This window comes from Lycorma delicatula, chromosome 10, assembly GCF_047948215.1.
Source record: "Lycorma delicatula isolate Av1 chromosome 10, ASM4794821v1, whole genome shotgun sequence".
NCBI lineage: Eukaryota > Metazoa > Arthropoda > Insecta > Hemiptera > Fulgoridae > Lycorma > Lycorma delicatula.
The window spans coordinates 41370571-41396129 of NC_134464.1; the positions used below are offsets into that span (position 1 = coordinate 41370571).

At 31.7% G+C, this 25559-nt stretch overlaps 1 protein-coding gene across 1 annotated transcript in view; it reads left to right on the forward strand.

Moving 5' to 3' along the window:
* Dop2R (dopamine D2-like receptor) overlaps positions 1–25559 on the forward strand; it is a 340928-nt gene that overhangs the window by 278010 nt on the left and 37359 nt on the right. Inside the window, exon 3 of the mRNA XM_075377078.1 lies at positions 17978–18172. Within this exon, the coding sequence (XP_075233193.1) occupies positions 17978–18172 (195 nt within the window). The remainder of the gene's footprint in view (positions 1–17977; positions 18173–25559) is intronic.

Here is a 25559-nt window from a genome sequence, read left to right on the forward strand (position 1 = left end):
AAGCTGTTCTTCGTTTTCTACAACAATATTTTACATTCATTTCAGATGACAATGTGCTCTCCATATTTAACTACGATTATTCTTTCCTTAACGTGTTCTATTTGGTTTTCTTCAGTTTTCCAATATGGTGTAGTAGTAATAAATATATCTATATATACAAAATAATATGTCATGAGTCATTCATAATCTACGCCCAGCAAAAACTATTGAAGATAAATTGATTTGTAACATTTTCTTCTTACAGAGTAATTTCACAATAAGAAAGGATTTTATGAAATTAAGAGTTTAATGGTTAAAATGGAGTAACAATGAAATTTACTGTTCTTCGAATTTCTCTGTAACAAATCTAGTTATCAATTTGATTTTTGGTGTCTGTAACCTTCATATGAATATCTAAAAACCAATTTCTAGCTCTTTGAAATTTGATCTTGAAAGGGATAAAGAAAGGTAAAAAAAATTGAAAAATTATTGCAAATTTTCACCATTTCCTAGTACAATAAATGAAGTAGATTTGGACTTGCAAATGCTCTCAGGTAAATATTTAAAAGCCGTTTTGAGGTTTTTTAAATTTCAATTTTTTAACGTGTGCGGCGGTGTATAGTGCTGGGCTCAGACAACAAAGCCACTCCCATTGTTACTGTATGTATGACGCGACTGGTTGTGTCCGGTTACTTGACTAAAATATATTTTTTAAAAATTGACGCAACGGGAAAAGCAAGTAACCATATAAAGTGAGCGAAGCTGCCATAATGATGCTACTATATATATATATATATGACTTCCTTATAAGCCTTTTAAATTACACATTTTTTTTTTAAATGAAAGTACATAAAATTCAACTTATTAACTAAATTAAAACTTAAATTAAATTCAACTTAAATTAATAACTTCCAATATTTAAAAAGATTTTTCTTTATTGTACTTTTTTTACAATCAGTACTTAATAATTATTAACAAATGAATATATTTAAATTAAAATACATATATATAAATATTAAAATAAATATATATATATATATATATATATATATATATATATGTAAATATGTGAAGTCGGATTCGAATCGATGTGCCTTCCCCTTCTAAAATCCAAATATTTCATTAATAAAATTTTATTTGGCTATATCTCTGGAACCAATGATAATTAGTACCACTTGTGACATGTCGTTGAAATTCTCTCAATGAGGGTTTATTACAGTTAAGAAACTCTAAAATCTTGACTTTTTTGGATTTTGGGCTTTTTTTGGAAAATTTTGTTTCAGTCGATTGCAATCAAAAGAGGAGGTGCACAACTAAATGTTACACCAGTCCTAAATCCAAAATTTCTATATCCTACGGCTAATCATTTTTCGGTTATGCGAGATACATAGGCTACGTACAGATGTCACGCCGAATCTAGTCAAAATGGAATTAGAGATGATCAAAATGGGTATTTTCATTGAAATCTGAAAACCTAAATCTTTCGCGATCACAATACTTCTTTTACTTCGTACAGGAAAGTAAAAGTAATTAATAATTATTATTATTTAGTGTTTAGTCCGTATTTTATTTTGAAATCAAATCTATTGTTTTATTTTAATTCAGTTTTGATTAAGTGTTATTTTTAATTGAGTTAAATGTAATAACTTTTCAATAAACGAGAAATAAATAGTTAAAATTAAAATAAATAGACTGCAAAAAAAACTTTGCTGACAAACATTGCTCTTTAATGTAGTTTCATTACTAATATAGGATAATTAAAGAGCGTGCGGGTGACAATTTTGTAAATAGTATAATTTTGTCTTCAAATTTTTTAAATTCATTTAAACATATATACATTTATATAACACATGAATTCACGGTAACGTAAGGATTCCAACGCGGGGTCATATATCTAAATCAATCCAGAACGGTGGAACAAACATACATACACCCTAAATATATTAAACTCCTTTTTGAGCAGTCGTGTAATAAATTATTAGAGTATAAACCGCAGTGAGTATTTTCAAAATAAATTAAAAATATTTTAATTTTTCAAATATTTAAATTTATTGTATTGTTCTTAATTTTTACAAATTCATAAGGTCTTTTTGTTAAGTTTGTTATTAATAAAAGTTGATTTTTTTTTTATAGACTAATCAGTTTTCTCAGAATAAAATTTTCTACATGTTTTGATAATAAAATTTACGCATTTATTAACCATTTAAAAAAGTTACCGTTCTTCAAACCTAAAAAAAAATGTTAAGTATAGCCAGCCCACCATTTTAGAAACATGCTGTATATTTGTTTAAATATATATTTATATAACCATCAACAATTCTGGTAACGTAAGGATTCCAAAGGATATGGGTCATATATCTAAATCGGTTCAGCCGTTTATCTGCTATGGTGGAAAAGATATACATACATATATACGCCGTAAATACATTACACTTCTTTTCGGGCAATCGAGTAACGACGCTAATTTTATGTAATTCTATTATTATATCTAAATTAGAATATTAAAATTTCAAGAAAAATAAATTACTTTTAAAATGTGGAATAGTTATTAGGAAATGTTATTGCCAAAAAAAAAACATTAAAATTAATTTTAATAGTCATTAGGCGGTGAATTTCTTGTTAAGATTTCAACAAATTTATTGTGTCCTTCGAAAAAGAGTGTTACTTTTTGTTATTTCAAAATCTTTTTTTCGGCCTACTTTTTCACCTTCCATTTTTCTTTTCATTTTTGTTTTATACAACTCTTAACTTTTTTCTCTTTACTTCGTATTCCTTTTAAAAAATATTATGTATATCCACAAGGGTAAAGTATAAGTTTTAGTTCTTTGGCAAGTCAACCGTACAGAAAGAAGTAATATGTAAACTTATTGATATCTGTTCAACTTTTTCTAAATATAAATAAATAAATAAATAAAACCTTTTTTACTAAAAGAAAAATACTATATGTATATTTATTAATAAAAACCGAAATGAAAAAAGTTTTTAAAATTAAAATTTTTTAAGTTTTCTTTTCTTTAATACTTTTATTTTTGTTAAAAGATTGTTTTTAACTTTTTTAATTTATTAAAGCAAAGGACATAATGGATGAAGTTAATTTTATTAATAGTAACAGTATAAATTTATCTTTTTTTTATAAAAATATTTTTTAAATTAAATCTTGATTTAATTACTTATAAAATAATAATGATATTTTAGATTGACTTTAATTAGTCATTTCTGCTTATAATAACTTTTTAATAATTTCAAACATCTATTTAGGTTTTTTTTTTATTTTATTTCTTATGGAGGAAATTATATCTGACTCAAATTTTTCTCTTAAACCAAAACTATTTTTTTATAATTTACTTTCTCAGCGATTATTGTTAGAAGAATAGATGTAGTAAAGAGGAAGTACGGTGTTCATGTCAAAAATGGTGTATCGGGATTTTTACAAATCTTTACGTTTTAGGATCCAACTAGTTCATCTAAACTATTGATTCTCAACCTTTTTCGCCCACTTCCCACATTGAGAATCAAACATTTTCTTGCCCCCAAAATTTTTAAACTTACCATCTGTTAAAAATAACAATTTCTGTTTTTAAGATGCGATCTGTTTTTAAGATGAGTTCCATGTTGAGCCGGTTGGTGCTGCACTCGAGCATCTACTAGCGCTGGCCGGCGAGTTAGTCTCGTACGATCATTCGAGAGTCGGATCCCGCTTGGAGCGGTCATGATTTGTTTAATGTAACATTTCATTCTATTGCAAAATAGTTTTATTTTGTAGTCTAAAGTCTAATGTGGCTTATAGTGTTTATTGATAATGTATAATTTTTACTAATGTGTCATTTATTCATCAGTCTAATGGGACTTGTATTTTCGATATTCAAAAAATGTCTAATGTGACAAATTAAAATTTAATGATTCAAAAAGAATATGTTTTAGTTCATTTCATTATCTCAACCATTATTTCAAAATACAGTTCATACTAGCTCTAAAAACTTAACAATGACCAATTGCAATTATTGTTTTTAAACGTGGTATACCCCATTTCCGAGTTAAAACTTACATTTTATATGAGAGAAAATACGCATATTTAATCATATTTGGAAGTATTTTTATTAAAATAGCTTTCAAAAAAATTATAATTGTATCTATATAGTTATATAACAACAATAGTGATAGCATATTCAATATAACAATACAATAATCAAAACAAAGCTTTCAATTGAAAAATTACACTTACATTAATGTGAATGATGAATCTGATGTGCTTTAACGAGTTTGTTAATATCAGGCTCGAATTTACTTAAAAACAGCCGCGTTCGGTAACATGCAGCGGATATCTGTTTTTGGTTACCAACGTTGCTACAAAAAAAACGCCCCCAATTTTCTGTGGGCCTTCTACCACCCACCCCCTGAAATCCTTCAGCGCGCACAAGGGGACATTATCCCCCACTTTTAGAATGAATGATCTAAACAGAAAAACTGTACGTATCTTACTCATACGTGTGTCGCACTGCTTTTGACCTTTTATCTCAGGATTGACTAAACAGTTTTTTTAAAATTTGACTCAAATATTTCTGTTTATGGAATATTGATTTTTTTTTCAAAATTCGTTAAGCGAGTGGGGGATATTGTGAAAAAACCAATTTCGATTTTGTTTGGGAATTTTCGAGGAAACTTTATTGAAGCAAACTTTTTACCTATAACGCATATATAAAATAATCAAAAAAATTTTTTTTTAAATTACCCCCCACGTCTTAAATTTGAATTACATCTTTTAGTCTGTCTCCTTTCGGTTTAAATATTTTTCAAAAAAGGTTTTAAAGTTTATAGTTCATATACAGAGCTATTAACATTTTTTTTTTTCAAATTATACACCCGGACCTAAAATACAGAAAAATATTTTACAATGAAAAAGTTATGCACTTTGCAATGAATATGTTATGCATGTATGTATGTATGAACGTACGTATCCCGCATAACTCACAAAAGTTATGCAACCAAAAGTTATGACTTCGACCTAGCCGGGAAAGTTATGCAATACTTCAGCAACTTTCATAAAAACAAACCAAAGATAATTGCTAATTACTTTAAAGGAGTTTATTCTAATCTACTTGTATCTTTATAACCTGTGTTCTTCTATAACAGTCAGTTGTGAGGTCTAATTTTGAATATTGTGCAGTCATCTGAAATCATTACCGAGAATATACCTCTATTTTGATTGAGAGTGTTCAGGAAAAGTTTCTCTCGTGGCATAAAAGTTTCATTTCCCGCCATATTTGATGAAAGAATGTGTCCGTCAACAATTCGTATTTCCTCTTCTTGCTGATAGACGTCTCTGGGATGCCCTGCATTTTTATCGTCTGCAGCATGGAAAATTTGCCCAAAAATCAGATATTCAAATTCGTATACCTTGTTCCTCATTAAGGAATTGAAGATTATTATTATATAATCGAATGTCTGATCTGTCACCTAATGAGCAATGTAAAGAGGTAATAAAGAGGTAACCAATGCTTACAATGAGGAAATTACTTCTTTCAGTTTATTGAAAATAAATTCAAATGTAAAATTAAGGAGTTAATATGCTCGTAGGTAATATTCCTTGTAATGATTGGTTCCCTGTGTTAATTATGCTGTAGACCAAAGCTAAAATAGTTAACATAACAGATTTTTATAATATGATTTGTGCTTTTTCTCGTCCAATGTGTTCAATAATGGTTATATTTGTTTTCTTTTCTCAAATTATTGTGTTTTTTATTCATAAGTGTTTTTTATTGAATGTATAATACACAAAGGCTTAAATAACTGATCTGTTGTAGTAAATAAATAAATAATTATTATAACAATATAATAATTGTTATAATAATATTATTCATATTAGGCATTTTGCTTAATTAAATCTTATTTCCTTTTTATTATCAAATTCTGTGCACGACTAATGGTCCCTTCAGTATGCCATCCAGTAAGGATATTTGCCGCTTTTGTCATACATATATATATATATAAATAGATAGTTAGATAGATAGATATTACAGTTATGGAGTCGAGTTTAAAAGTTGTTAATGTGTTAATGAACGGCCGCGTTTCTGTTTGGCGCTCATTTTTGTACTAAGTTACCGGCTCTTGTTTTACAGTTTCTGGTGTGAGTTGTGTCAAAATACGTCTTAGGGAACGAACAATAAATGTACGCGAGGGAATTTTTTTCGGATTTTATATGAATGAGAATTATTAACTTTTTTAGAGATGTTTTTAATGTAAATTTTATTCAGTATAGGAATATTAAGATTAATTGCTTATAGGGGGGGGGGGAGGGGTGTTATTTATCAGTCTGTGCTGTAAAGATAATTGCGACAGGAATAATTATTTTATTTAAATTATTACAATGAATTGAACATTAATTATAATAGATTATTATTTACTATCTAATAATAACAGACATAAATAACTCAATTTCTATTATTAAGAATAACTGAATTATTTTGATTGATGGGTAATTATACTTGTAATAAATTATTTATAATAATTTATTTTATTTCAATAATTTTATTTTTTTTATTTTGCTGGGAGTTTTTGTGTACATAAATAGTGTATAGACCAGATTATTTAACTTTGATTAACATTGTAATTATTTATAATTAATTGTATAAATTACTTGTGTGTTTAATTATGATTGTATTTATTATAACAAATACACAATGTCACTATGGTAGTAGCCTACATACCCACGTGGCAACACAGGGCTTTATCCGCACTTAACGTGTGAAAAGATAAGGGTTAACGATCCGTGTACCAAATATGGGTGTGAGTACTGCTATTGAGACTCGTAGCGGTTAAATAGGAACACTCCTATCTATGTTCTCTAGTTGCTCTTTTTTCCATCAGAGTAAAAGTCGTGAGGCAATTTCTGTTAGGGCTGAGGTAAGTCGAGTTGCGATCCCCTGTTTCTTGAGTCCGGCGTAGGCCAGCATGCGGGCTCCTTTATTCAGTTTACTTTACATTTTATCTACTTGACCGTAGTTAACATAGTTTAACTTTAGTTAATTAGTATTTTGTTTTTCTTTTCTACTCATCCCCATACCTAAAAAGGAGAATAATTCCAGTATCAAGAACGTTCGTCTCATCTCTGTGTTAGGTGTGTTGCAGAGGGTATTTGAAATTATGCTCTGCGAGGTCTTCCGATCATAATTTAACTTAAAGTTTTGTGGAGCAGCTTGGATTTTTATTGGGTAGCTCAATGATCTCAAATCTTTTGTACCCTTTTGAAAACCGTAGGTCCAGCAGTAGATGGACAAGGTCAGGTAGATGTAGTATACCTGGACTTCCGGAAAGCTTTTGACAAGGTTCCACATAATCTTCCGTTGAATAAATGGAAAAAATGGGTTTTCCCTCTTCGTTGGTTAGGTGGATCGCTTCTAAACCCACCGGGTTGGTCTAGTGGTGAACGCGTCTTCCCAAATCAGCTGATTTGGAAGCCGAGAGTTCCAGCGTTCAAGTCCTGGTAAAGCCAGTTTTTTTACACGGATTTGAATACTAGATCGTGGATACCGGTGTTCTTTTGTGGTTGGGTTTCAATTAACCACACATCTCAGGATGGTCGTACTGAGAATGTACAAGACTACACTTCATTTACACTCATACATATCATCCTCTGAAGAATTATCTAAACGGTAGTTACCGGAGGCTAAACAGGAAAAAGAAAGAAAAAGGTGGATCGCTTCTACCCTTGCGGACCGCTATTTCAGAGTGCGTTTTGATGGCTCTACGTCTGACGAGTTTCAGGTTGGTTCTGGTGTTTCTCAAGGATCGAACCTTGGTCCACTCCTTTTTTGGCTTTCATTAACGATATTATGAAGCGAGTTGGTTGTTCCATCCTGATGTTTGCTGATGACATCAAGAGCTATCGGAGGATTTCTTCGGATGCAAATCATCTACCGTTGCAGAGAGTGAGACTTGGTTGTGGTCTTTTGAGAATGGTCTTCGTTTGAATCTTGGAAAGACGAAGGCGATGACTTTCACGAGGAAGACGAGTTGGTCCCGCCATGTTTAGTTTATGGGTAACTCTCGCATTAAGCGAGTTCAGGATATGAGGGACTTAGGGGTTCTTTCTGACTCGAAGCTTTCTTTTGTACGCCATTTTGAGGCCATCGCTTCATTGGCAAGAAGAAATTTGGGTATTGTGCGATGGCTTTGTGGTCGTTTCATATTGATAAGCACATGGGTGTTGGTATATAAAACTGTTGCTCGTCCTCATGTTGAGTATTGTACGGTCATTTGGAACGGGGATTGGGGTTTCTCTAATAATTTGATTGAAAGCGTCTAGAGAAAACTGCTCTGGGCGTTGAGATGGAGGTTTCCTGGTTGATTTGATACCACTTCCTACTATGTTCAATGCAGATATTTGAACTTAGAGAAATTGGACGATCGGCGAATGTTTTCGATTTGAAGTTTGTTTGAAGTTTGTTGCAGGTTTCCTCCACGGTAGTTTGCTGGAATGTCAGGAGTTATAACTACGGGTGCCAGTTCAGAACGTCAGGAGTTTAGGCTCTACTTCGTTAGGAGAGTTTCTGAGTGTTCCCCAATTTTATAATGCTTTGGTCTGGCAAATAGGTTCGCTGACTTACTGGATCTTTTTGCTCGTCCTTCTATTGGTGAAATACGTTGAGCTGTAGTTGATTTCATCGTCTAGGTTATATCAGTTTTATTGTATATTTTGCGCTGTCGATTTGTCGAAACTTGTAATTTTATGTTTTATTTTTGATCTAACCATTTGTTATAGGACTGAGTTCTTCAATCACCTCTTCAATGATATAATGCTCCATTTGCTTGTTATTTGTTGTCTGAGTTTTATGTTGGGTGATATATATATTCATTTTTCATACTTATATCAGTGTCTAGATATTATTCATTTATTCATACTTATTTAATCACCTTCTGAATAAGTAATTATTCTTTTATTTAACGTACTGTTTCTACTGGACATATTGGAATATTATGATCGTTTAGACTGTTGTGCAACTTAGCCCCTAAAACCTGTCTTTTCTCATCCACCCCGTAGGTCCTTATGGAGGCTGGGGTGGCTGCAAGAGGTGTGAGAAGGCCAGTTTAAAAACGGTTGTTACTATCATTATTGTTATTATTATTATTAATTAATTTCTAAGAGTCATTTTCTCTAACTTCTAATTACGCTAGTTAATATAATCTTTTTATTCCCGCAACCGTTTTCCATTGCTCGACACCTCGTAGCATGTAAGCTACTGTGTCCTCCGCCGTGATCCGTCTTAAGCCTGCTCGTGCCTTGATCTCGTCCCATCTGGGGCACTCATAAAATGTGTGCTCTCTAGTATCCATTAGTCCACAATAAATACAATTAGGAAATTCCCTTCTCCAAAACCTTGTAGAGGTAGGATCCGAATCCTCCGTAACCAGAAAGGAGCTGGCAGACATAGTAATCAACGTCACCATGCTTCCTCCCCAGCACTGGAATCATCCAACGGGTCCAAGCTCCCGTATTCGCGATATCCCACCTCTCCTGCCACTCCTGATGTAGGAGGGCCGCAAAATCAGGCTGCGGCATTCCCTCATAGGCTCGCTTCAACTGTAGAGCCCTAAGTCGAACTGGCGATACATTTACACTTACATTCCGCTATACCTGCTGCTACGTCAGGCCTATCAAACCGTTAGTAATGATTGCTTTTGCCTATACACACACACTCATACCCGGCAGTAGCAGGAAAACGGGTTGAAAAAAAAAATATATATATATATATCAGGTCAGATTATTTTCCTTCTGTTTTCAGGTTTATTTACTTCTTCCTCGGCTAAGGTTTTGCATTTGCATGCGTATTCGGCTTCGTATAATCTGCGGATCGTACCATTATTGTGTAATGCCTGAAGTTTCCCTCTTTGTTATTTATATATATATATATATATATATATATATATATATATATATATATATGTACTTAGTCATTCCATAAGTTTAGTAATCCTCGTTTTATTGGCTTCTTTATCTACCCACTTGGCTGTATTACGTCTCCAAGCTACTTGAAGTTGTTATCTCCTTTGATTTTACCGTATCTTTTGCTAAGGGTGTTTGGCTGAATTTTTTATAATTTTCACGAATTCTGTTTATCCGAAGGATATTCGTAAAAGTTTATAATATTAATTATTTATTTATTTCAGACTTGTTTCTGATAAATTATTTGATTTATTATTATTTTTTAATATTTTACTTCTTGAAATATTTTTGAATAAATAAAAAAAATCCCAAATTAAAATATCGTGAACGATAAAAACAAAAGCGAGATTCGTTCGATTTCTTTAATTTTTTTATCAGATAAAGAATATATCGATAGAAAGGAAAGGTGTGGAAGGAAGAGATTGCAAAGACGAGAAAGACAATATGAGGGGGAGTTGATAAAAGGGTATGAGGTAGTAATATTGAAGTTGGTTCTTTTAGAAGGCTTCAGTAATGGTAATAACCAAGAAGTAGTACAAAATGCTTGAAGGGTTTTGTCGCATTCCCTCTATTGCCAGGTTTTATTGGTCGCTCTGACTAGAAAATAATAATAAAAAGAAATAAAAAAAGACCGCAAGTCTCGCTTTTACTCATCAGATAGGAGCACTACGATAAAAGAATTCCTTAATATAATTGGCAGAACTGTAATTAAACTGGAAAAGTGGGCAACTCTTAACCATTATTAAATTCCTACTTTCAAAGATATATTTTTTCCCCTTCTTTTTGGCTTTTTAATATCTACCCGTATAAAATTATACTTGACAAATGAAAAAATTGAATTAAAAATTACATAATTTTTTTTTTTTAATTTGAATAATTTTTGAATAGAAATTACACCACCAGTTGAAAACAACTTCTAAGCCCAATTACTGATTTATTACAATCTTGTCCAGTCTTGTTTATATTCCAGAACTAATGCTGTTAATTTAAACCTAACTATCTAATATTACACCATTAATAAAAGGATTCAGTGCAAAAAAAAAAATTAGTTACATTTATTCGGACTTAAATTGGGCTTTGCAACATCACAGAACGTCTATAGTAATAGGTGAATCAATAACGGTATAACGATTCTAATTAAGAATTAGCTGAGATTATATATATATATAAAGTCTGTAAATAATGTAATGAGACCGGTTCAGAAAAACCTTTTATTTACAATTCAATTATACATGGACTATATCACCTTCGAAATAGTTCCCTTGGGAAGCCGCGCAACGCTTCAATCGGTTTTCCCACTCTTCATAGCAGTTTTGAAACCCAGAAACCGGAATATCCTTCTGATGGTCGGTTACATTCTTTTTATGTTTTCTACTCTTCCAAAATGGTCTCCTTTGAGGTTTTTTTTAAAGTCGGGAACAGGAAAAAGTCGCAGGGACACAAGTCAGGTGAATAAGGTGGTTGAGGAACTACAGAAATGTTTTTCTTTATCAAAAACTAATTAATTGAGAGTGCAGTGTGAGAAGGTGCATTGTCATGATGCAGCATCTAATTGATGCTGATGTCAGCAGTAAACGAACCAGTATGCATGCGATGCAACTGCCGCTTACTGTGCGCCACATTCTTGTGAAATGCATACGATGCCTTCCGTCGTGAATTTAAATTTCACAGGAATTTTAGTCAAATCCTAAGCAATGATAAAGAAGTTTCAGACCTGATGTTTTTATTTCTCCAGGATGCTAATAATTTACAATTTTTTAATAGTTTTTCAATTTTTTTGTAATAGTTGTATATTTTTGTGTTTTAACATTTAACAGTTTATGTTTTTTTTTGTCTTTATTTTAATATTTTAGTTTGTTTTAATTTTGTTACTTTCTACTTTAAGTTTTCATTTTATTTTAATTTTTTTTATTATATTGTTTTTGTATGTACGTTTCATGTTTTGTTTTCTCGGTGGTTTTTATCATTTTAATTGTGAATTTTTTTGACTTATTTTTTAAATCATATACATCGTGTTCAGCGATGATAACGCCGAAGCGTTTTTCACCCAAAAAACCAAGTAAAAAAAAAAGCATCCAGTTATCTTTGATGGCTGGTCTCACGCGGGAAACTTTTGTCCGCAGTTTTTCAATAATTTCTAGGTAAACATATTGATCTGTCTTGTAGGCAAAAACTCCTTACGGACAATGCCATTACTATCGAATAAAAAAATTAGCAAGGTTTTGATTTTTGATTTGCTCTTTTTTGCTTTTTTGGGACATGGTGAGTTTGAAGTGTGCCACTTCTTGCTCTGAGGTTTTGTTTCTGGGTCGTACTCAATTATTCAAGATTCATCATCAGTAATAAAAAATCAGGATCAATTCCCCCTAGAAGATCGCGGCACACTTCCATCCTGTTGTTTTTCTGTTCAACAGTGAGGGACCAATTTTGTACAAACATTTTTCATGTCCAATTCTTTTGTCAAAATTTGATGGTCTGTAGTATAGTTCAAATTCAATTGTTCTGCAATCATTCTGACAGTTAATCGCCTGTCGTACCGTATCAAGTCTTCGATTCGCTCAAAATTGTCGCCACTTGTTGAAGGTTTTTATTTTTTTTTGTTAACGTTGGAAGAACCTCAGTTTTTGACGTTAACGGTCTTCCAGAGCGTGGATTATTTGCAACTGATTCCCGGCCATCTGAAAATGCTTTAAACCACCTAAAAACATGGGCTCGTGACAGGGCATCAACTGCAAACGCCCTGTTCAATTTTGAAACGCCCTGTTTCAATAGCATTCTCATCGAGTTTAACACAAGACTTGATTGCACAATGTTGGTCATAATTAGTATCACTAGTTTTTGTAACTCAAAACAAAATATCATTTCACAAAAAATTTGTTTACGTTTCACGTGGCAACATTAGACTAAAAATATTAATACCTAATATAAATCAGCTGTTCATATAACCATATGCTTACTAGTAACTTTACAGTGTTGCCACTTTGGTTGCCAAAAAACTAGTCTCATTACTTTATTTACAAGACCTGGTATATACATATATGTATTACCCTAATTGGTCATCATTCCAACTAAATTTCGTGTGTGTTTTTTATGTACTTAAAAATTCTAGATATATTCAGAAGTTCCTCTAATCAGGTGCCATTTTTTTAAATAATTGATCTTTACAGGGAGATTATTATTTCATAAACTGATAACGTTCATGTCATCGTATCATGATCTCTTAAATTCTTTTTAAACTGTGATATGTTCTTTAACCAACATTCGATATCCTTGCCTATCACTGAATACCGTACAAACATCATATTTTTCAGTTTCTTTAAAAAAATCGCCTTTGGAAACATTAAAAGCTGTTGCTTGAATAAAAGTATACAATGATAGGGTAATGAATAAAACACAATCTGTCAGTTCCAGAAGCAGTTAGTTTGCGCATTCAGAAAGTTTTGTTTCTTTTTACTTTCCCTTCTAGATAGCCTATAGCAGAGCTATACTTCTAAACGGGAAATCATTATAGTCGGTCCAGTTTGGTGGGCATATGCAGTTTTCTCCAGATCTTGACGTTTTGACATCTAAGGAACCCAAAAAACCGGATAGAAATTTTCCGGATGTTAATGTTCGTAAAAACATGTGTTGAACACACACTTTTCAAACATTGTTCAAAAAGATAATCTTTTCCGTTGAAAATTTTTATTAAATTTAGAATGCAGTTATTTTAAATCTCCGTGGCGAAATGGTAGCGTCTCCGTCTTTCATACCGAGGTCCCGGATTCGAATCCCGGTTAAGCATGGCATTGTTCGTACGTTACAAAAATTTATTTCCATAGCCCACGAACAAGCTTCTCCAAGCTTATGTGGTGATTCATCAAGAAGAAGTAAAATAATATATTAAAAAATCTTTAGTAAAAAAAAAATTAACATATAACTAAAAAAAAAAGTCGAAATAACTATTCAAAATGCTTATAATAAAGGAAAATACTGATTGTTCCTTTTTTTCCAAAATTTTAAAATTAGAATTTATATTTAATATTAGCTGACCCGGTAGTGCTTTGCCATTGCTAGATTTGAGTATATAAATAGATTAAATGAACACAACTTTGTGTTTGATAAGACATTACAAAACTGAACATTACGAAACTTCATAAAATTTAACTTTTCGCTTCTTCCCATCTTCCTTTTTCGCATCATTCCTTCTTCCCTTTTCCCCTTTCTCCCTATTTCCCTTTTTCCATTTTTCGTAAAGATATTTCTTTTCACGTAACTAATATATATTCCGAATATGAGCCAAATCTGACCATAAATGCAATTTTTTCAAATATCTCAACCCCAGCGCCATCTAACGGGTTCATTTTTTGCAGAGATATTTATTTCCATGTAAACAAATATTCTGAATATGAGCTCAATCGGATCATAAATACAATTTTTCAAAATATCTCGATCCCAGCGCCACCTGCGGGTGTATTTTTTGCAAAAATATTTCTTTTCAGGTAACTAATATATATATTCTGAATATGAGCCAAATCGGATCATACCTAAATACAATTTTCTGAAATATCTCGACCCCAGCACCACCAAACGGGTCCAAACTAATTCTGAAAGCTTCGCGGGCGTGCGCACAAAAACTCACCAAAGTTTCATTGCAATTTAATGAATGGTGTAGGAACCCGTACGGGACAAACAAACATTCATTTTTATATAAATATACTTTCAGACCACCGGCTATTGCTAGATTTAAGTATATATATATAAAATGAACGCAATTGAAAGTTTGATAAAACATAAAAAAACTGAACATTACGGAATTCACAAAATTTAACCTTTCACTTTATCCCTTTTCTCCATTTCATTTTTCCCTAATTCACTTTTCATTACTTCCCCCTTTCCCATTTCCTCCATTTCCCTTTTCCCTATTCTATTTCTCTCTTTTTACAGTTTTCCCTTTTTCCATATTTCCCTTTTTTCCCCTTTCTATCTTTATCCCGCGCGTAAATCGTTCCAGTAGTTTTTTACTTTATAGCATACACGCATATGAACATTGCCTTTTATATATAGAAGAAAGTCTGTTTTTACTTGTACATTTGTTTGTTTCGTAAATATCTCGACACCGGCGACACTTAGCGGGTATAGTTTTTGAAAAAACTTTTTTCACGTAAGTAATGAGTCAAATCGGACCATAAATACAATTTTTTGTAATATCTCGACCCCCCGCACCACCTAGGGTGGCAGGTCCAAACTAATTCAGAAATCTTTGCGGGCGTACGTAGAACTCACCAAAGTTTCATCGCAGTCAGATGAATGGTATAGGAACACATATGGGACAAACATTCATTTATATATATATATATATAAACTCTTAAAAATTACTCTTGTATATATATATACAAGCATAAAATATACATAAAATAAAAAGCATTTTGATAAAAAATTATTTCACATTGACTGAAATAACCTAATAGATGTAAAGTTTTAATTTATGGTTAAATTTACCACTTTACCACTGTTTACCATTGTCACTAATAGCACTTGTTACCCTTGAATAATACCGAGTTTTATGCACAAGATTCTGGGTTTGAATCCTAGCCAGGTGATTATTTCCACATTCTATAAAATTCACCCACTATAAAAAATTATTATAACTGGGTGTTTCATACTGTAACTTAAATAAATGACAGTAACTATATTAAAATTTTTTTTTCTAGTAATTATATTAAATATCTCCAGTCATTTTTCAGATTTTATTCTAATTCTTTTTTCTTTTCTTTTAAAAAGTTATTCAGTTACGTGACTTGAATTTATCAATTTTTAAATATTTCTCATTCAATTTTAATATATTTTTTTGAATAAAATTATAATTTTATTTTATAAAATAATAAAAAAGTTCTTTAATCATATCGTCATTTATTGTCAACATCTGAGAGACAGTGACTGCTGATGAAGTCTCTATTATACTCAAAATAAAAGATTTTAAATTCTTATATAGAGTACAGCATCTTCATTTCATTTTCCCCTAAGAGAAGATCAATATCCTGATATTTTATTTTTATAAAATTGCTTTCACAATGGAACTTTTACAAGAATATTTTCTTCGCACTTAAAATCATCTCATTTATCAACAGGAATTTCAATTTCATTGACTTACTACTATTTTATGAAAGGTGAGTTCTTTACACGTGACGTGAATTGATGCTAATAAAAAAATAATTTGATTTTACCCTTTTTATAATTTTTTTTTAAATTTTATTATGGATCAAAATTATACACTTTTTTAGTTGCATTTATAATTGTTAGAACAACTTAATTATGAACATTGAACATTCTTGTTCAACAACCAGTCCCCAACATCGATTTAAAACAAACTAACATTAACAAGTGGTATCTACCCAACCTGCTTCTATACACCAGCTGCAGTTTTATTATTTATTTCTTACAAACAAAAGAATCGTGTTTATACAAATAAAAGAATCATTTTAGCTGATCTCTGTAACGGACTGGTAGCACCTCTGCCTTTCATCTGGAGATTATGGGTTTGAGACCCAGCCAGTGATAGTTACAAAAAAAATTAATTTGATTATCACACTCACTAGGCTGGTGTAATGGTTAACTCATTTTCGCAAGTCAGTTTAACAGCTGATTTTTTAAGTTAAAGGTTCTGAGGTGTGAGTTCTAGTAAAGAGTAGTTGCTTTTTTACAGATTTGAAAAGTAGATGTTGGATATCAATGTATTTTGGTCATTGGGGTTCAGTTAACCACACGTCTCAGTATTATTCGGCCTGAGTCTGTACAAAGCTACACTTCATTTATATATCATCCTCATCTCAATGGTCTGTGGGGGGGAGGGAGGATTGCTTATTATTCACTAGTCAAACAAATTGCAAGGAAAATAAATAAATACAACTTCATTATCACCCATTGCCAGCTGTTGCAGGATGCCAGCCAGAATAAACAGAGTAAAGAACATTTATGTTGGATATTCTCTCCTTCAAGTCAGTTACATACATTTAATATCTATTGATTTGTAGATAGCATTCGATGAGTGATTGGGGACCCCAGCGGTGTTGGGGTGGAGCCTGTGGCTTAGGCAAGCTGTCTAGAGCGGGGAGTTAAGGCCGTGTCCCGGTGGTGGGTCGCTTTGGGGATTCACCACTTAAGGCTAGGCATGAAGACCATAGTCCCGATGGGTATCCCCTGGGAGGTCCTCATCAGAGGCACGATAATGGCAGATAATAGTCCCAGTGAGGGGCCCCTTCTGGGTTTCCTCACTTGAGGCAAGACGTAGAAGACCAAGTCCCAGCCACTTGGGTTGTTCTGACATGGACCCTCTAGCAGGCCAGGGAAATCATGAGTGGTTAGAGGTGAGTCACCTTCCAGGACCGCATGATGCTTCATTGTAAGTCCAGTCCTGGGAGTCTGGGGAAAGAAAAAGAAAAAATCTATTTATTGTTCCTAATGGACAGATGGTAGATATTTAAATGTGTAAAAAAAGGTTAATGAATTTTTAATTTTTAAATAATATTATAAACTTGAATTTTCAGAAAATTCTTTCAATGTGCACTGAAAAATGTGTTTATTAATTTTTATAAATGTATCCTATTAAGTTATAGAATTATTGTTTTTACATATTACTATAAACTGCAACCATTTTTTTTTTTACTTAATTAATTTTGTATTTTATGATTCTGTTACGATCAATGTTTCTCATGCTCGTCCTTGATCCTTCCAGACAGATGGTGGAACAGTTTCACAATATAATACAATCTGTGCAAGGTGCATTATTTACGAGTATGTTCTAATATGAATAAATTTTTTTTTTTTTTTAATCTCAGATTAACAGAACCATTAATTGTTTCTTTAAATGAAAACTTTGTATAATTGTAATTTCCTTCATTTTAGTAGCCTGATTTTTATATTAATGGTATCTCATGGCTTTCTTTATATTATACAATTTAATCATTTTTACTTTAAAATTAAAATGTGTTAATATATTTTAATTGTTAATATTCATATTCTCTTTATTATATTATACATTATAATAATAAAAACATTTTTTTGTTTTTATTGTTTCAGGCCCTAAGAAATAGAGCAAGAAAAGCTAAAGCAGCTAGAAAACCTAATCTAGGAGAAATGAAGCCTGGTATTGTAATTGAGAATGTAGCTCAAACAAGACGGTTAGCAGAAACCACTTTAGTAGCATCTGCTTTAGTTCCGACTGCATCAAGCCTTGAAGAAGAAAGACCTACCAATACTGGTTCAGGGAGTCAAGTAAGTACTTTCACAGTACTCATTTCATCACTGTAGTAACATTGTGAATATAGTCTTAAAGTAATTACCACATGCATCTATATTATAATTATTTTAAAAAAAGAATTCTACTACAAAAAAAACCATTAAAATAAATCTTTTGATCTTTAAATTTATTTAGAAAATTCAAGTGAAGTATCAAAAATATTCAAAAGTATATCAAATGTATTCAAGTCAAGATAAGTAAAAAATAAAATAATAAATAAAATTAACACTCAGATGATATGTAAATATTATATCTTATTAAAAATAATAGACTATTTTTAAAAAAGTCTATAATTTACTTAAAATCATACACACGTGCGCGCGCGTGCACACACACACACACACACACAATACTAACAAATATTTTTAATAATATTAAAAAAGTGTGTTTAAAAACAAAAAAGTTATTTTATAGAGTACCATAAGAGCTGATTTCTTATCAATTTTATAATTATTATTTCTTTCCTTTTTTGTTAATTATTTATTAATTTAATTACTTATTTTTAATGTATATTTTTTCCCAACAATTTCTGCAGATGTCTAGAATGGCTATATAATTTAAGATATTAAGTAAAATATAAGTTTTAGTATACCTTTTATCTGGATTTTTTAAATGTTTAATTTTTAAAATTGTTCCTTTTTTATCTCGGATAACAGTTGGTAATGAAATTAGCTTAAAAATATGAGTATTAATTTTTCAGAGAAATTACCACACCTAGAAAAAAAGACAATGGAATACCATTTAATTCCTCATTTTTCCCAATTAAGCCTGGTGTGAGATGGCTTTTGTTCTGAAGAATAGCTATATCAATTTTGGGTGTGGCTTTTTGTTACTCTTCTTGTTGGGTCACTATCAATGTTAGGACACCTACAATGATTTGATTGTTACAAAAGACAAAAGCTAATATCATTTGGAAGCATTGTATTAATTTTGCATCCACCCAAGAAGTAAATTTTTGTAGTTGATTATTGCCCTTATTCCTTTTATTTTGATTAACCTCTTTCTTGATTAACCTAAGTTAACAGGTGACTAGATTTGAAGCAAGAGTGGTAAATTTTCAAACATTACTCATAGCTTTGGTGACCTTCTATACAGAAAGAACTGTTTAATTATGAAAACTACATTAGTATTGCAGTTACTCTCATCACAAAATTGATGTTCTAAAAGATTCTTTCTACTTTATACAGTTCTACTGTTACTGTTTTTTAAGTACTAAATAGGAATCTTAATTTGTAGGAGAACAGTTGATTGTAGGTACTGTAGCCGGATTGCTCTGACAGTAGGTGGCACCTTATGAATGACCTGGTAACTTTGGAAAGGGTTATTTGGAGTTCTATAGTGGTGGCTCTGAAAAGGGCCATTTGTACGTTTGATAAGGTAACCCTGAAAAGGGCTGTTAAGTTCGGTTGCTGGTCTGCATTGATATCGGCTCGGCTTGATGGGTTGAAGTCGGGGACTTACGGCTCATCCATTGGAATCGGATTGAGCTTCCCCTCAATGGCAGTTGGCTCCTCACAACAGCATGGCAGTAGTGGCCCCCAGATCCCCACAGTGTTGGGTCAGCGTTGCTCGTCTTCCAGTGGTTCTTCCTGAATGGTGCCTTTTCCTTTCTTTTTCCTGTTTAGCTTCCAGTAACTACCGTTTAGATAATACTTCAGAGGATGAATGAGGATGATATGTTTGAGTGTGAATGAAGTGTAGTCTTGTACATTCTCAGTTCGACCATACCTGAGATGTGTGGTTTATTGAAACCCAACCACCAAAGAACGGCATCCACGATCTATTCAAGTCCGTGTAAATATAGCTGGCTTTACTAAGACTTGAACGCTGGAACTCTCAACTTCCAAATCAGCAGATTTGAGTAGACGCGTTCACCACTAGACCAACCTGGTGGGTTCCCGAATGGCACCTGTCTGGGTTCATCTTCACCATTCAAGCTAGACCGACCAGGCCTTCTGCTCACATGGGAATGTGCCCCCCCGCCGAGGTGATTTCACTTGGGCCGGATCCTGCTGGTAGGCTCATTGGTCAGGCCGCCGGTCAGAGCGCTTGAAGCCCAGCAGACTGGGGCATTTCCATGCCCAGCGGCTCCCTCTACAGACTGGCCAGGCTGCTGCTCCAGTAGAGATGTATGCATCTGCCGGGAGGTCCCATGTTGGGCCGGCCTGGAGACTTCTTTCTTCTTCCATCTTCTTTTTCTCTTTGTGGAGGTCCAAGAGCAAATGCTTTTGCAGAACAGAACGCAAGTATTACGAAGATACATATTCCCAATACATCACAGAACCTGTCAGATTCAGCAGCAAGCAGCTTGCTGCAGAGGAAAGTACAGGCCTCTTCGCTCTTCTGTCGGGCGACTGCAGGGCTGTTTTTTTCCAATGTCATCGTTATCTTCCAGTGATCTTCATTATCTTCTTTAAGTAGGGTAAGGAATTTTAGGGTGACATAATTTACATAAGTAAAACATTGGCATATGCAAGGGTGCAGCAATCACCTTGTTTTCATCATATACAACATGTGTTCTTGCCTTTTTGCGTCGCTGCTTATATAGTCGTTAGCACAGAGTGGGGCTCGCTCAGCAGCGGAGGACTGGCTTGGTGGGAGAAGTATGTGTTCATGTGTGTATGGAACTGTAACTCCCCGTGACACTGTACCGGTTAGCATCGCACTCACTGGCATGAAGCAAAGCATGTAACAACAGTAACAATACACTTTATTCTTTATACCTTTGACACACTTCATTTTCTTTCAGCATTTTGTATTTTTTAACTACTGTTCTCATCTAGATAAAGTTTGCTTTATGAATATGTCTTATTAAAATCTTTTGCACCATGTCACAATTCTCATTAACATTTCATCAATTGTGAATTTTGTCTCTTCTTCGATTAATTTTTTCTCATTGTATTATTATTTTGCAGGAATTTAAAAATGTGATTAGAGTATTGAAAATAGAGTTATACAATACATAATGCAAATGCAATCCATTCAGTTGTAAGCAGTTTATTTAAATCTAGTGTTTTATTGTTGCAATGTTTTAATTTGAATATTGCTTATTTATCATTCCAAGTCACCAGAATAAAGCAATGTTAATGATCTATTGTTATTATTCTCTTTAATTCGACCTATAAAGGACATGTAAATACATGTCCACATTGTACTTACTGTGTTGGACTTGCCCTAATTGGAAGCTATAGATAAGAGGTTACTTTCCATTAACGATATAAGCTCACAAATTTATAGGTCAGATTGTTAGCAAAATAATTAATTAAGAATTACTGCTATTATCAAAATATTTTAATTCTAATATTTCATTGTCGTAATCATGTCTCATGTGAATGGTAAACAGCAAATCATATTAATTTTTTACAGAGTTTAAGAAATTTAGTTTGTCAGTGAAATTGTAGAAAGTTTAGTTAGTATTAAATTAAAAAAGACCTTCTAGTATTGGTAGTATTGTTAGCACTATTTCCAGGGACATCAGATATCATATTTAAGGAGAGCAAAATGACTGATGACATTCAAGAAGTCTCCTTACTTGTGCATTCTTTTTTTTTGTAATATATTTTGTAGTTTGTCAAGATTTTTACAACTATATTAAGTATGCTAAATATTTATATAGAGCTCCTATTAGACCATTACTTCATGGAGTTTAAGAGTTAGTTGGTACTTTTTTCATCAATAATACTGGCCATCATTTTCAAACTGAAACTTTTATGAAAAATCATTTTATTTATTTATTTTTTTTGGGGGGGAATTCAAATAATTCATTAACATATTGACCATTAATACTCATAAAATTTAATATTAAATGAATATAAACCACCAAAACATAGTAAATAGATAAGTTAAAATTAAAATGGTAAGTTTAGCTTATCTAATTTCTGTATTTTGGTGGTTTATATTTAATTTAATTGATTGTGTGTGTGTGTATATATATATATATAAAACATCCATTAAACACCAAGAAATCTTACTGCAAAATTCCCTAAAAATCTTCACTTTATAAATGCATTTGCTTGAAATTGTGTCACAAATTTGCATACAGCCAAAAGGATCTTAATTCATTTAACTAACATTAAAAAACATATTCATGAAGCAAAGGAAAATTAGGATACATGAGATAATGAAGGAAAAATTTTGATGATCAGCCGTGTTTGGAATTTGATCAGGCATTAATGAATTAATCATTTTGTTATAATGATTTAGCTTAAATGTCTGAAGTTTATACTAATTTTTAGTTTTAGTATTACTAAGTTCAGTATTAATTTTAAAAGTTTTATTTATAATTTTAAACATGCTTTCAATAAACGGAATGTAATATTTATCAGGATTATTTATATTATAATAATGTAACATTAAAAGATATAAATATCATGTTACTTTACTAATGCTAATATAATAATCTTATACTAATATTAAATGAGTTTACTAATTAGTGGTTATATTTTACTGTATGATATAATTATTCCTGTTGAAATATTATTGTGCTGTAATATAATAATTAATAATTAACATAATGTTACAAAGTTAATTTAATTAGTACGTGCATAATTTAAATGTCTGGGTATTTATCTTTACCATTTAATAGTTTCTAGTTAGAAATTGAATGTAGTATCCTTATTAAAATTTTTTTTTTTTCTTATTCTGTATTTTTTTTATTTATTAAAATGAATTTAGAGTTAGATTTCTCAGAACAGTAGCAGGCCTAACACATCAGCAACTTTTTGAATTTTTTTATACAACTTTATAAAGTCTAGAAAATAAAGTTTCTAAACAGTAGAATAATGATATCAAAAAGCTATCTTTTAGTAAATCCTGAAAGGTGCTACAGATGCAGCCAAATGTTTTTGGACATTTTTAATATAAAAGAGCACAGTTTGCTATTGAAAGTTGGTACTAATATTAGGTTAGATTATTTAATAATATTTACTGTACTTTTAAAGAATTAATATAATAAAACAAATTATTTAGACACTGGGAAAGTTTAAGATAAGATGAGATCAACTTGAAATAAAGTTACATTCAAAATAATTTAATGCTGGTTTAAACTGTAAAATAATGCTTTAAAAATTAATTTTATTTAATTAGTATACAAATGGATTTGTTGTATAAAATTTACTTTATATGTAGATACCTTGCAGACAGCCTAATTTTGCCTGTACCCTGAGTAGTAAATAATACCAACCCTAATCTAATTATCAGTCTTTGTGGCAAGTCTTTTTCCTACTGCAAATAGAAATTGCAGTAACCCCTAGAAAAATCTCAGAAACAGTTATCACTCCACCAATCTCCTGTAGGAAGTGAACTGTTTCCTTACCAGAACCTCATGTTCTCTTCTCAAATTTTCAAAGTGGGTCAATGTGGCAATTTATCCAATTCCCACAGTACCCATATATTCTCGTGAAAAGAATAAGAGGTTATGGATAGTGAAAGGAAGAAGGAAGGTGTTAATGAAGAGATAATTATTCTGTAAGGGACAGTGAAGCCCTACAGAAGATAGGGTAATTTGCTAACACATCCAAGACTTTTGTGCTGTCTAACCTTTCCAATATAATACAAGAATACTAAGTACATACACATTTTGGTTATTGAAGTTTAATTAAACACAAGTCTCGGGAAATACCAGTCAATAAAAAATAGTATGACAGCTGAAATATTTAAATGTGCTGACAACTTGCTGTAAAAACTTTAGTTTCGGAAAAAATTGAGTATTATAATAATTAGAGTATTAAAATCATAGAAATGGGAGGATAAGAGAAAGAAACATTTCCAGACCATACATATAATCACCAAAAGGAGTACTTCAGATGCCACAATGTAGACATTCACAGTAGTCATGCAACACCAAAATCATGGGTAGACACAACAAAGCTTTGTGAGCGACTGAAAACACCACTATCCAAGGGCTCTCTGTTAATAATTGTTAATTCCGGCTGTAATAAAGGATTCATTAACAATACTTTACTTATGTATAAGTCAAATAAGAAAGGAGATTATCACAAATCGATGGATTCTGAAAAGTATACAAAATGGTTACAGAAGTGTATTCTCAACTTGCCACCTTGGTCGGTCATTGTTCTAGATAACACATCGTTACACAATTTTCTGTTATAAAAGCAGCAAATTCTAACTCTTTAAAAAGCAATATGATAAAATGGTTTAGCTGAATACCAATTTAATTTTTCTCCTGCTATGACGAAGATTGAATTATATGATATTATAAAATTACACATAGAAAATCAAAAGAAATTTACAATAGATAACATTTTCAAAAATTATGGTCACACAGTTCTTAGGTTGCCACCTTATCACCCTGATTTAAATGCCATTGAAATAATTGGAGTCAAGTGAAAGGGCAAGTAGCTACAAGAAATACAACTTTTAACATGTCAAGTGTTCTTAAGTTAGATGTAGAAGAATTTCGTAAAGTGTTAGAAGTTGAGTAGAGCAATGTCGCAAGCACATTGTCAATGTTGAAAAAAATACATTGAAGATGAACATTTATATGATGTGCACATTGACTATTTTATGATATATGTGAATATATCATCATGTAAATGAGAATAGGACACAAGCTCTTCAGAATCTACCGATGACAGTGACTTCAGAATTTGCAAGTGACAGCAGTAAAGTGAGTGGAAAAAATAACTATTTAAAGTACTTTAAAATAATAATATTAACTGGGATACTAAACTAGATTTAATTAAATAGCATCATATGTATTTTTGGTTATAAATATCATCTATTTTAAACTGATAATGTTTTCAGTCTGCCTAGTACCATGTCAAATGTTTGCTGAATGCTATTCAGCATTCTTTTCTTTGTCTTTTGTGGCAACTTACAGTAGTTATAATAAATTGTTTTACTTCAAAATCCAAAGAGCAGTGTAAGAACATGCACAGGGACTTCTATGGAAAACTTTCACCTATTCCTGAAATTTAGTACAGTACAGAATTATTGAGCTAAACTACAAATCAAGTGTTATAGTGATGAGCATTCAGATTTCTTTTTCAATTTTTCATGGATTCAGTTTCCAGCAAGTGTCTTATATCTTTCATCAGCATTCAGAACAATACTATAATTGGTATATTACTGTAATTAATCATTTAACAAACAAACATCAGTTTTATAAACACATTGTTTTAATAAACAACAAAACAAACAAATTTTTCTTTGAGAATAATATTCACCCTACAGCCAGTACCTTAGTGTGATATATTCATGATATTGTATATTTGGCTTAATGAAATAATCAGTAGGGAAGCCACTTCCCTCCTCTATTTTCCTTAGTAAATGAGAAACAGTTGTATTTCAGAAAGAAATGGAGTAAGAGCTTTACCGCTCAAAATAATTTTAAAAATCAGA